A 14228-nucleotide genomic window follows, 5' to 3' on the forward strand; every position below is an offset into this window, starting at 1 on the left:
GTATGGTAATAAGGCGTTTTGTTACATATGGAAAGAAAGGTTGGTGGCTATGATGATTTCATTCAAGTCGTATTTCATTTGAATTCCTTTTCCTCTTCGCTGCTAGCATTGCTGTGGCCGGAAACCATGAATCAGGCGGGCGGATGAGAATAAAACTAAATCGAACAAATAGAACTGTGTAGTGGAGGCTTTATATATTCCAATGATTACAAAGCAGGGGCGAAAGGTGGCGGCAGGAGCGCAACCAGCAATCGGAGAACACGCGCGATCGCCGCCGCGGAGGAAAAGGGACGGTGGGCGAGGAGAGCGCGCTGCTCCGGCTGCGGAGCTGGTTACGAGGGACAACGCCGACGGCGACGACGACGCGAAACGCAGGACCGGGCGCCAAAGAGCTGCGTGCTAAAAAAAAAAATAGAAAAAGGCAGGACGAGCGGTAATTTTTTGTCCCTGACCTGTGCGCCTGTCTTTATATTACGGGGCACCAACTAGTCGAGCTTTCTGGCTTAATGCAGAATTATGCGCTTCTGCAGTTTCGTAATTTTGTTCTTTGTACTAGAGGCCCATGTGCTGCATGATGTGTGAGCGTCGAACAGCTCCAAGGGCCCGGGTTGAAGAACCCGGGTTGAATAATTCGGAGCCTTTCACTTCCGGCGCCTCTTTCTCTCTTCCTTTTCTAACTTCCTCTTTCATCTCATCTATTACAGCATAGTTGAAGGGTCCATTGTGAGTCAGACGGTTACTGCGCGTTTCTTTCATATCACAGTTATTAATGTTACTGTTATTTAAACGCATATATATCACACTTTCCTTTTTCAGAGTAAAAAAAAAAACATAATTATAAGTATGGTGAAATCGCGAGCTTCCAAGTGGCTGGAGCATGCACTTTCTTTTGTACGGAATTAGGTTGAGAATTTCGGCAAGACTCGGGCTGTTCATTTGTTTTGCTCCACATACTAGGTAAATACTATAAGTGCACCGTCTTAATGGTGAGGCACAATGAGATCTCGGACAACCCAATGCAAACACTGAATAAGCCTCTGCTTTCTCATTTATGCACACAGAGGCCCATCTTTGGCACTTTGTAGCTTCTTCTATATGAGCCCATCGATATATCATTATTATCGAAATCGACTTATCGTTATGCTTTGTAACTTCAATGACTAATGTATATTTCTGTTGGTATCGAAAGCCAGAAAGTAACCCTTTCGGACAGTAGCATTTTTGTCGCGCTTGCAATGTGAGCTAACATTGATCTCGCAATTACTCGAACACAGCAAGCGTTCTGAGACGTGTACCTTTTATTTCAGAAAGATCAGCCCTCTTTCAACCTACGCGGCATTTCCTGATGATATGTAAGTGGACAGTTATACAACCCGGCGTAGCGGGACTCTCTTAGAGCAAATTTTGCCTTAATGGCTGTGAGCAGATATAAGTTTTCCTTATTTTTTTTATTTGTGGCATTAGGCACCTGTCTCCGCATATGTATATACGCACCTTTATCACAGCTGCAGGCAGATATATACAATCCTGAATTTCTTTTTTTTTTTTTGTCTTAGCCAGAGGTGTATCAAAAAGACATTTTTATATCGAAAGGTCCTGTTCTTGTTTTTAAGCGAGTAATGATTAAAATTAATCCGTTTTCCGCGCACGAAGCAAGCGAAAATAAAGATACCTTATAATGGGACACATATTTCTCGTTGTGCCGCTTTCGCCCCAGAACAGTTTGAAATGTATCAAAAACATTACTTGCCAGTTCAGTGAATGTAGGCGTGCGAAGTAGCTTGTTCCGCAACAACTTCCGCATATGTGCATGGTGGAAAGGCATCATTTTACTGATCGCGCACGCTCCGTTGGCAGCTATTTTTGCTTTCTTTGTAAAAAATGACTTTTCGAAGAAGCTCAGTGAGCTCAGGAGTTAGGCGATCGATCGATCGATCGATCAATCAATCAATCAATCAATCAATCAATCAATCAATCAATCAATCAATCAATCAATCAATCAATCAATCAATCAATGCGATTCCTTGAATTTCTAGTTTAATTTCTCCATGTGAGCGATTTGACAAGGAAAGAACCCTGTCTTTTCTGTGAAAGATTTGTCTGTGTTTCGTACGGTTGTAGCGTATACATCGTCGCAGTTGAACGACACCGGTGCTACTTTACGAGCGCGCTCGCGTCAGTTCACCGCACTTTCCATGCGCTTTCGCGCCGCAACTAGCAGACTGAAACTCAACGACGCAGCACTTCGACACTGTTTTAGGCGCTGACTGCTGCACAGAGCCCTGCGCAGGCGGTGCCGCCGTGCAGCCACGTTTAGCTGCGGCGCCGGGGCGTTGGCGCGCTATCGAGCGGCGTGCCTGACGGGTCGGCCGGAGGTGCCGCTGCACCTTCGCGGGCGACACGTCACGTCCGTAGCTCTCGGCCGCCCTTTTAAAAAAACGCAGTCAATCTATCAATCAGTCGGCCACCGAGGCGACCAATTCCGGGGAACACATGGCGCCGTGCAGCCGCGCTCGCCGTCTCGCCGGCCGCAGTCGGGCGCTCTAAAAGACTGCCACGTTAAGTGACCATTACAGCTGTCGTTTACCCGAAATTATTTCGACAATGCGACCGGGCCCCTTGTTTTTTGTCTGCGGGTCGCTTAGGGCAGCGGCGGCGGCGGCGGCAGACAATCACACGAGTTTCCCCGACTGAGGACTGACATGCGATCATTATCTCTTTCCCCCTGCCACCCCGCGCCTTCTCGTAAACAGCCCCTCGTCAGGATACGCAATCAAAGAGTATATGGCGTGTAAAACCTAGGAGCCAAATTACGGCTCTGTCTTCGTCTGTACGTACTCCTCGGGGCGCTCCTCCTCCTTGGCTCCCCCTCGCCGCTGGCCGCAATCGAGCTTGTATGCAAGCTGGGCAACTGTTGCATAAATTCATGGCCGTGCATGCCGCTCGGGGCGAAACATGGCGCCACGGCGGCTTCAGATCGCCGTGGCGATGGCGCCCCCCTTCCGCCGGCAGCAGCCAACCGGCGGCCTTGGAGGTTTCTCGCGCCCCCCTGCGCGGCTCATCTGCCTCAAAAGGAGAAGCTCCCATGGACGGCACGCACCGATGCGCGCCGCCATCTCGCCGCGTGGCGCCTCGCGCTCTTCACAAAGCGCCCCTTGTTCCCGCGGTCCGGACCCGACGCCGGTGGTTCCGCACCTTGGACGGCCGCGGTTCGCACGGCCCGGTCAGCTCCACGCCGCGACGGCGTCCGCATGTGCTGGCGCCGCGACGTCTGCCTCGCGTCGGTCTCTGCTCTTCCGAGACGCGATCGAGGGACCGCGTGCTGTGCCTGAGATCGAACTGTCGCGTCGTGAAAGGTAACAGAGTGCAGTGGTTGTGCCTGGCGTTTGAGTAGGTCCGTGGCTTTTGCGGTGTAAGTGAACAAAGTGTACACAAACATAAAAAAAAAAACGATATTAGAGAACATATAGTTTCTGTCGGCACAGTAAGAAAAAATGCACTGAAGGGTCATTGCTCTGGGCGTTAATAAATATAGGGCGCACAAAATTATTCCGATAAAATTCATTTGCTCCATGGGTCATTGTTCAGTTTTCGCGTGCTGCAACGAAAAGGACAGACGAGAAAGTCTAATTGTCCCCAAACTGAAAACTTCGAAGCTATTCTTGAGGGCTACCCTTGCGGCACGTTTCCTCTACACATACTCATGCTCAAAATATTTGTAATCATCAAAAATACAGGCAGGTAGAAAAATACATTTTCTTCCCCATCGGGTTCTTTTTCACTTCTATCCGCACCACTGATTTGTAGGCGCGTGGCGACAGCGGGCGCGCGGAGGCTACACAGAAGAGCAAAAAAGGTGAAAAACATCAGACAGCAGCAGAATTTTAATCGAGCTGCTTTATTTTTACACCCAAGGTTGTTGGCACACACATTTTTACTGAGGGCTGACCAAGGTCTTGTTCTCGGTTGAATGAGTTCCATTTAACATTCCACGTGACAATATTACATGCACAATAGCGGCGAGTTCTGCTCATTTGAAGGAAGTCTGGTGAGAGTAAAGCATTGTGCGAACACTGTCCTCGTATCAATCGTGTACTTTAGAAGTCGCGTTTTTTTTTAGCAGGTGCCAATGCACCGAGGTTAGAGATGGCTGCAATAAACACCAGAGCTTGCTAAAGGACTGCCTTCAAATCTTATTCTAATAAATGCGTAGTGTGTAAAAAAAAAAAAAAAAAAAAAACACGTAAAATGTGGCATTTAACTGCCCGACGCGACATATTCGGCATGTGAGATGCCGTAGTGATGGACTTCGATTTAATTTATTCCACATGAGGTTTTTTAATTAACGTGTGCTTTCATCCATCACAGCATACGGGTGCCTTTTGTGCTTCGCCACCACGAGACAAGGCCGCCGCGGCTGCCTGCGGGTTTGACCACTGGTCCACCAGCTCAGTAGCCGAGCGTCCAAACCACTGAGCCACCGCGACCGGTCACTGAGCATAAATACGCATTATTCGAAGATTAAAGAAAAAAAAAATGTTCATGAGCATACCAGAAACACGCAAGGGAAAAAACTTTTCGCCGGAATTTATGCAGAGCAAAGAAGCCCATATAAAGCATTCGGTGTCTGCCGCATTGTTCTTTCTCTTCTAAAACGCGAAAAAACGATAAAGGCATTGTTTTCTCAGGCGATTGTCGATGAGATAACGATCGTAAGCTCGAAGAGAGAGTGCAGCAAAATACACAGTCATGCTGCGCAGTGTATTTGGTTCCACTTTACGTATCGGCTTAACGGCGTTAAACGACGTCTATGAAAAAGAAAGGCTCCTTTGTAGAAGCAAATAAAAAAAAAACAGCACCTCGTTTGCCCATTTAGTGAGGATATATGCACGCTAATGAAACCGTAGACAATGAAACCTTGGGGCTCAGTAAAGTCAAGAAACAGGAAATGGTGAAGAGATTGAAAGAAAAGAAGGCGACGAAACTTGGCAGTGGTGGTCTTTCCACCGATGTGCACATATAAGGAAGGTATACCGTTTTGCCGCATTTCTCTCAGTCCGAAAAGCGACTCGCACAGCGGGTGGTGGGGATCAGGATACTTTGCGCGATTCTCGGGGGCCAGGTTTCGTCGGGCACCACTTCCGACAGCGGCGCACTCTGCCGACGATGGAAGCACGACGTCCCCGCGCCGACATCGCGCGCCGTGATCAGCGCCGGACGCGGCAGCGTTTCCGCTCGTCTTCAATGAAGCGTTCTCGGAACGCTCTTACACCGGGAGCCATACGCGTCCATCGGCGGCAAGGCTGCGCTGAAAGCGAATCGCGGCGATCGCCGCCGATAAACGGGCGCGCGTGGTGCCTTATCGACGGCCACGGACCGCGGCGCCAACTCCCTGCCGCCAATGCTGCGCGCTGACACCCTCGTAAAGAACCGAGGAAAAAGTACCCGGATTTCGACTCCGCGGCGATGCCCACGCCGCCGCTGTAGCGGCCCCTGGGAGCGAGTGGCCGACTTGATGGAATCTCGCGATTTAAGAGTCGACCGCTTGACTCTGGACGCCGACTCATTTCTATATGCGAACGCTACGGCCACCATCTGGGTCCCTTTTGTGTGGTCGCGTTTCTTTGCTGCTTTTCGGGCTTACACTGTGCCGTGCTCGTTTCTTCTCTCTGTGGGCGTTATCGTCGGGTGTGTGCGGCGCGCGCGCTGCCGCCTCCGGGGAATGGGTACTTTATGTGGGCGACACCGCGCTCTTGCATTTTTCTCGTCGGCGTTGTTTAGTATACACCGGTGGCTTTTGAAAGGGCAGTATGTCTGTCAAGGCTCTGGATTGCCAAAGCTGAGACCTTTCTCTTCGCTGTGCGAGGGGAACTAAGCCAGCGTCGTCTGTTGCCGCATGCCCGGCCTTATGACACACAAGTTTGCCCCACCGCAACGCGTCCGGGAACCAACTGCTCAAGGGAGTGCCTGGGCTTGCCTCCTAAACGTTGTAAATTCGTCGCTGTTAAGTAACAAGATGACTGGTCAACGTATACAGGACCTGCAAGGAAATGATGCAAGCATGCACCATCGCGTCGCCGCGTTTTGTCTGCGCAATCGCGAAAAGAAAGGCAGGTTAGGGATTGGAGGTGGAAGACATTTTCTAATGGATTAAGACTTACAGCACGAGGCCATTTCTTCAGCGTATGCAGTTGACTCATTTTCATCTTTGAAAACTAGGACATTGCTTTCCGTCCCACGAAAGAGTAGCGTTTCTCAACACCTACACGTTGGAAAGAACACATTGAATGTTTTCGTTATTCTCCTTGCTTTCTTGAAGATACGAGCCATAAGTGCAATGTGGGCCAGTGTTACGAAAGTTAACCCTAAACCGCTCCCTGACAGACGAGGACCTCTCTGGCTTCTGTTGTCTCAGAATCAAAGCTGGCAGACTGTTGAAACAGAGCCTCCGCAGCAAAATGATGCGCTAATTTTGAGAGTTCTTTAAGTCTATTTATTCAATGGCATAAGTGATGATAAAAGTGGATGGAGCGTATGTTTTGCTGAGGCAAACAATCGCAAGCACGCGGCGGCCGGTAGTTTCTTGGCAGTTGTACGTGTGGGGAAAGGATTGTGAACAAACACGTGGAAAAAGCGAATCGCTGTACGTCTGGGTCGATTTGTGATTGATCTGAATGCACCCTGTAATTCAACGAAAAAGAAAGGCAATAAACGAACAGTGTCCTTTTCCCAGCATTGTTTTCCACTGAGAAGACAGGTGCGCCATCAATGCGAGAGTTCACCCATGCACACGTTCTCCTCGGAATCGGACAGCACCGCGGGCGTTTACTAAACTCGCTCGACCTTCACACTTCCTCGGCGCGCCCACCTTCCACTCTGATGGCGGCACTTAGCGATAACGAGACACGAACGACGCTTGCTTTTGAGTCCAAATGCGCTTCCCTCCCTTCGGCTCATTTCTTTCATATTTTTATGAGCCTCGCTTGTCGAAGGGAGCTCGGAGCCGGTCGCGTATGTTTCATATCTTATTATTTCGTTTCTCGCGCTCTTTCCCTTTGCTAGGCACTCACAAAGACACGTTACATATCTGAGACCTGAAGAACGCCCCGAGAAGGTCTCTCTTCCATCTGGCCTCGTAATGAGCACTCTGATGCGCATTCTGCCCCCTCTTTGTTTATTTTCGGTGCTCGCGACGGGCTAATGCACACGCGGAGGAGCGCCCGCGCTGCTCCCATGCAGCCTGACAGGCGAGCTGGTGCCGCTACCGAGGCGAAAAAGAAAACCGGTCCGACGCCTGCGCCGTCAGGGAACCACCACGATGCGCGGGCGCAGGGCTGCACCTCCGGCGGCCGTTAGACGCACGCGGCCCCTGCTGGTGCACCCGTAGCCGCGACGGTGAGCTGCAACTGAGGCGCCAGCCGCCGCCGAGACAGTGGCGTTACAATATAGCAGTCGAAGAATGCACCCGCGAGATGACCGCCGTGCGACGACCGGCACGTGACCGGGCCCGGCCTCCCATGCAGAGGCACCGACGGGCGCCTCCAGTAATAACAGCACCGGCTAAGAGAGATTGAAGGCTCATACACGTCTGACCATCACCCGCGGCCTTTCCGCCACTTTCCAGGGGGCCGTGCTCGTTGTCCCGTCAACGCCACAGAAATGCGTGAGGAGGAAAAGAGTACTGGTACTTAAAGGACAGCTGAAGATGCTTTAGAATTTGGCAGATTAAATCGGCGAAATGTCTGAAGCCTGCAGGTAAATAATGCGAAGGGTTTTTGTGCTAGTGTTCGCATTAGAGATGTAATCACCGAATAAAGTGGCGGAGAAGTCCAGACTTTTCCGCAGTGCAACACGCCGGTATAAGATCGCTACGATTGCGTCATGTGTAGCTGCTCTACGTTTCAAGCGAAAAAGTGGTTGCTTGAACGAAAAAAAAAACAAAAACAAAAACAAAAAAAAAACATCCCAGTGCTGCAGAGTATATAGCTCATAAGGAGTTGTTTTGCAAGATCAGAGCACGCACGACAGCATGTGGACGAAGCGAGCAGTATTCTAAAAAAAATATGACAACAATGACGCCATTACGAGTTTTTCTGCGCTGCTGCTGCGCATTGAGGAGAAGACAACTTTTACTCTGTGATAACATCATCATTTTTTAGGCTAACGCGAAAGCGGTTCACACGCTTTATCTACAAACAGGTACATTCGAACCATTGCATATTGTCCAAATGTCAAAAAACCACTGCAGCTTCCCTTTGACAATAAGCGCCAACTCCATTTATGAGCCTAAAAGTCGTCTATAAAGTTGGCGTGAAAAGCGTTTCGCATTAAGGAAGCAAATAAGACGTCTAAACAGCATGTTTTTCACTATTTATGAATGGCTGGAAAGCAAAAAAGAAAAAAAAATGAAAGCTTGCACTTAACCGTATTAAGGAACAAATTCTCACAGATCTACTTCTGGGTTTGATCCCAGCATGCATCTACCGCTGGGAAGGGGTTTGAAACGATGGCAGGTAATACTCTTTAAACTTGTGAACTGAATGCTTTATTTAATTTTCGTTCGATTGACTACAGAAATAAAAGAGGGGAGGTGCGCTCACCATCAGAAGTTTTTGTGCCATCGCATTTTGCTATTCAGTCTCGTAGTGGAGCATTCAAGGCAATCATCAGGCTGTAAAAGTTTGTGAAGCAAAAATACTCCGCGTCCTATAGACTGTTTAGTCTTATATATAAGGGTGCCCTGGGGGCTTCACTGTACGACTCACAAGCAGACAATAAATACTTTGGTCTAACCAAGACATGTGGTACGGTATGGGCTAAGTGGTCCACAAAGGATTTCAACGATTTGTTCCTCTTTTAATAGCGTTCTATGTAACTCGTTGCAGGTGATTAAGATATATAGCACTCAAACACTTATGTTTAGAGAAAGGGCTCTATACGTTGTGCAAGCGCTGTTGTATTGACACACAAGTGCTTCTTGAGAACTTGGCTTCCATGCCTTTCAAGCACGACTTTCGCGTTCCATCTGTTGGAATGTGATGAAACGTTATATTCATATCTAAGTGATAAATTAGTGAGACACTTTTAAGAGGTGTACCCAATAATATTCAATTAAGACGGGCAGGGCCCAATGAAGATACTGTTAAACTCACCTGCCAAGCATCGAAATTTCTGCGCAGGACAACACACTAATGCCAGCTCCATAGACGACACTCTACGAAATTACTCCGTATAGCTATCTCAGTGCTACCATAAAGAATCGCTCGACATATTATGTCAATCAGATGGCGCGCACGCATTCTATGAAAGGGCTTCATGAAATTTTATCTAGCTCGTTTTAAAGGGGGATCTCAATGCGCGCAAATATGCGTAATAGGTCAGTCAGGGTGGACCTCTTCTTAACCACAAATTCCAAGGAAAAGGGGTATCGAAAAAAAAAAAAATTGAATATAATACGCGTTCATGAAGTTTGCCCCAGTTGATCATGACATTAGCATACATAATGCTTTCTGCTGGTACTAACCAGTATATAAATAGGATATTTAATACCCCAAATAGAGATTTGTGCCGAGCTATGAATTGATTTTTAACGCCCGAGGCCATATTTACGCGCTTGGACACCCGACATTACAGAAGCAGACAAGAAATATCACGATATTTGAATCATTATTTTTTATGTTCACTCAGCAAATGAAATGAGCTCTTTAAGGGTTTAAGAAAGCCACGTGAATATATTGCCACACCGCTGACCATCTTCTGGCTTCACCAAGTGGCCGAATGTCTTGGCACGTGGCTAAGCGTCATCCTCGTCTCTCTCGAGTTTTCGCTTGATTAAAAAGGGCCAGCTCGGTTGTTGTGCTGCTTGCTACGTGTGTTGGTGACAATATACAGTGTTCTGCAACTTTATCGGAACCGTTTTGGAAAATTTCCCGCCTCGACCTCTAAGGAATACGATACAAAGAACAGAGAGTACAGAGGCATGGTTAGGATAACACACACGGAGAAGCATTCTCGTCTTCATTGCAGCAACGCATGCCTGTTTATCGGCTCTGAAAGCCAGCAGGATTCGTACTCTTCTCCAGGGGCATTTGACTTATTTCGCCGCGTTTTCCACATTGACAAACATTTGCCTCCCATGTTCCAGTAGTCGGGAAACGTTATAAGAGGGCAGAGCGAAAGCGGAAAGGCGTGATGACCCTACAATCCCTCCCCCATCGTGGCGCATATGAATACTTGAATCCACCTGCCGCGCCGGACGCATGGCAAAAGTCAACGGTGACTCGCAGACGGGTATAATGCCACGGCAGGAGATTGCTTCCTCTGCGCACAGTATGCTTAGCCGCTGGTTACAATTATACGACACAGCGACCAATCAGCCGGTATCACATCGTGAACAGGGATAAACAAATGCGATTAAGGTAGAAAAGTAACCGAAGTGTCAGTGTCACTGGCGCGGCACTGCTTTCGAGCATGCTTTGGGCCGGCGGGACGCGTGTTTCAGATCTGTGTATGCTCATAAGATATGGGATTAACTATAACCTGCTTCTGTGCTTTCTTGACGCTTAGGCTGAAATAGAGTACACCGATGTGATTCTTGTTTTGGTGAGGCAGTGCTTGGTCTCTCTTTACTGTGCTTGATCTGTACGTATCATCGAACCTTCGAGTCTCACAAAAGTGGTGTCCCTTCTTATTCGCAGGCGCCAGACAGCCGAGGAGCGCGAGGCGGAGCGACACGCGGCCAACCGGCTCATGATGTCGCTGCAGGCTGAGGTGGTGAGCAAGTCCATCTACGAGGGCGCCCGGGACTCATTGTGCATGAGCAACGCGTCGTTGCACGCCCTCCAGTCGTTGCAACCTTGGGCCTCAGAGGCGGCCAACGCGCTGCACGCGAGCGCCGCTGGCGACCGGGGCCCTTCTGCCGCGGCCTACCTGGGGCCGCCGCCGTCGCTCACCTCGCCGCTCTGCTGATGGGCCGCCGGCGGACAGGCTCTGATCTCGGACTACGGGCATTACGCGCCGACGCCACCCCGGCCACGCGCCTCTGAGACGAGCGTGGGGCCCGCAACAAGCTCCGCCGCCGGTGGCTCGGCGTACGCATTTGCAGTGGACTCTGAAGTGAACTGCCCTGAGGCTTCAACGTGACTGTGACTGCGCGTGTGCGTAGGCTAGGGGAGGTCGTTGCTGTGTCGGCCGCCAGATGGAGCCACGCTAGTGTTCTGCAGGTGCTTCAGTGCGTCCGTAGTGTTTGCATTACTGCCGCTTCACTAGAGCAGGCCAGTGACCGTGAGCATGCGCGTGCCTTCGACAAAAGGGGGAGCAGAGGTAGCAGGGCGGCCACTGCGTGGCTAGTTGGAGGAGCATTCTGATGGATTCAATGCGCTATAGGAACTACACTGTACAAGGCGAACAGCACTGCGCTGGTTTTTCGTTTTGAACTCTTGAATTCTTAGTCGTAGCGCTCTAAATTATTCAGCAGAGTCGGCTGGTCTGCCGAAGATGCATTTCCTAACAACTTCACTAGCTACCGGCTGTCCACGCGGGAGGGACAGGGCTGATGCGCTATTCCGATCAGCTGCTAGCTCATATAAACAGTACAATCCAAAACCTACTAGGTCTTAATACGTCTTGAAATGACTGCCATTAGCGAAAACTCCCGAACAGCTTTTAATTAGTTTTCTGTAACATCCGGCGCCTTGATGCGGTGCCTTTACTTTTGAAATTTGGGCATACCAAGGCACCAGCACGTAGATACAACTAATGCTTTACCAAACAATCCAGTTGCACCTAAATTTCTTGCTTTTGATTATTTGTATCCCCATGAGGTTCGGGTCCTGAAAAACATGATTGTCAAGTGAGGAATTTTCTTCAAACGTGAACACTGTGTATTAATGGGGCGGCGAGAGTCGCACGGCGTCGATAATTGGGAACTGAGATGTCCTACCTGCGTCATACGCATGACAGCCTAGCGAAACTGCGCGGGTAAGGATAGCAAGGTGCAATAAAAGTTGGCGATACCCATGAATTGTTGAGCACAATGTGCGCGAGCGTGTTTTCAAAAGCTCGCGGTGTCTCCCCCTCGGCGGCACACAGCGCGACCTCCCCAGAAGCGTCCGGCGTGCCTGCCGCCATAGCAGCCGTGCAGAGCGACAGCGTGAGCGCTGTACTCTATGAAAAGTGCCATGACAGCGACTCGAGGTGTGCAAGAACTGTGTACTAGTCCTCCACGAACACTCTCTCCGGGCCCGAAATCATACAGGCATCCGACGTCGCGAACCCCTTGCAACTGAAACCAGTGTCTTCCGCGTCATGGGACTTTCTGTGGTGACGACGACCGTGTTGCCACGCACTCAACACCTGTAAAGCGTTTTCTTGTTCCTTTTATCTGCATTATCATTGTTCCTGTACCTCCACGCAGCTTTCAGTTTTCTTTCGTGGACTGCGGACGTGACCCTCGTGGCTCGTCCCTTCAAAAGAACACACCGCCTCCCTTCTCCATCGTTTTCTGCTGAGCCGTGTTGGTTCCTCCTCCTCCCTGATAATTTTTTTTGTTTTTGTTTTTTGACCGGCAGCCAGCCGCAGGCCGCCACCGCTGCCGTGCGCGTCGGAGCCAAAGAAATGCCATAGATGACGTTGGAGCAGCGCAAGTCGATACAGATCCTGGAGTGCGTCCTCCTAAAAGCCGTGTTTTTGTTATCAGCTCCCGCTGCTGTCTAAAGAGAAAGCCATATTGACTTCGGCGGTGAACGCTGGTCGCGTCGAAGGAAATTTCAAGCGTCCCAGCGAGCGCTCGCCCAATGGCTCCGCCGATGCGGGCGTATGTGCGTCATCCCTCGTTGGTACACACTACTTTGCTCGCTTGGGCCTGCCACGAGTGCCGCTCTCCCAGGCGATTTTTTGTAGGCGGGAAAGGTCGTCGCTACGAAGCCAATGAGTCTTGTAGAATGCACTGTTGAGAGATTCGCTGCAAGCGGTCGTAGCTTGTTATGTACATTAAGAGCCTCTGTAGGGGACCGTGCTTTAGCAGTAAAACTGGGATGAACACGCCTGTAAATTAGTGAGCCAATTTTGCTTTTTTTTTTTTATTACATGGATCACCTAAGGATCAGAAACATAGGCAGAGAGTGAGTCATAAAATACTTCGAAACTTTTTCATAAGTTACGTAACTACTTTACCCGTGCAGGACAAGTCTCGGAGCGAACAAGAATGCCGATAACGAAGAACTATGTCTCATAGAGCAAAATGTTGACGGGTACAAAGTATGAGGTGGCTTCAAACAGCGCATTCTTCCTATAGGGCATTTATTTGCCCTAACTCGATAAAAGTGTGACACTCAAAGGAAGCTATAATGCACGGCTCTCAGACGGTTTAGGAGGTTGTCATGTATTATATTTGTAATATTTGCATCATAATAAACTCATTCCGTACACATTAAAAAGATAATTTGCCTCCTGCGTCTTATGACTTAGTGCAAGAAGTGCGTGGCTACAGAAAAAAAAAAATTCAGAAAGAAGAACCCCGGCCAGCTGACTGGCGTACGTGGTTCCTGTGTTGGTGAGGCGTGCAACTTGCGCCCGATCTAGTCTGCTGGGTCATCATCGATTGCCTACTCCGTACAAACAATGTGTTACTCGAAAGCTGTGTCAGAAGTTCAGAGCTAAATCGGATTTTCATTACCAATGCAATTTAGCAGAAGCTTCAGGTAAGCTCGTCATTAGGGTAGGCCGAGGTAAAATAAAACAGGGGGCAAAATGAGGCAGGTCTCGCCTAGCATCATCTTGCGCAAACTCTGACAGATTGATAAGTTTTTTTTTAAACAACGGAGAGGTGCCGTTTCGTGTTTGCTTTACGCCAGCCGAAATGCGCTGATTTCCTGCCAAGCGCATTGCCGGAAAAAATTCCGCAATGATTCTCAGTGACTGGCTGTCTCGCCAATGCACTACTTTGGTGAAACAGCCATTCACCGACGAAAAAACAAACACCAAACAGCTGCATAATTCGAATTTCACAGCTCTGTTCTCCGGTTTTCTTTTTTTTTTCTTTTTTTTTTTTTTTTTGTCTGCGTCATGCAGGAAAGCATTTAGGAAAGCAGCTGCAAGCTACCGCGACACGGCAGGCGTTTAATTGGTAACTGTATTATTAGTTAAGTGTGTACAGAATTGTAGCGTCATAAATTGCAATACTAATGACGAGAAAATTGATTAATTAATAGGCAAGGGGCAAAAAGCGG

General features: G+C 49.1%; 1 protein-coding gene across 1 annotated transcript in view; it reads left to right on the top strand.

Annotated features, from left to right (window-relative positions):
* The window catches only part of LOC146205632 (T-cell leukemia homeobox protein 3-like), a 76229-nt gene extending 62861 nt beyond the window's left edge, over nucleotides 1-13368 (top strand). The window contains exons 3-4 of the mRNA XM_084586938.1: nucleotides 1308-1352; nucleotides 10698-13368. Coding sequence (XP_084443064.1) covers nucleotides 1308-1352; nucleotides 10698-10968 — 316 coding nt within the window. The 3' untranslated portion in view covers nucleotides 10969-13368. The remainder of the gene's footprint in view (nucleotides 1-1307; nucleotides 1353-10697) is intronic.
* The last annotated feature ends 860 nt before the right edge of the window (nucleotides 13369-14228 follow it).

The sequence above is a fragment of the Amblyomma maculatum genome, chromosome 1 (assembly GCF_055883805.1).
Source record: "Amblyomma maculatum isolate TAMU_Amacu chromosome 1, ASM5588380v1, whole genome shotgun sequence".
NCBI lineage: Eukaryota > Metazoa > Arthropoda > Arachnida > Ixodida > Ixodidae > Amblyomma > Amblyomma maculatum.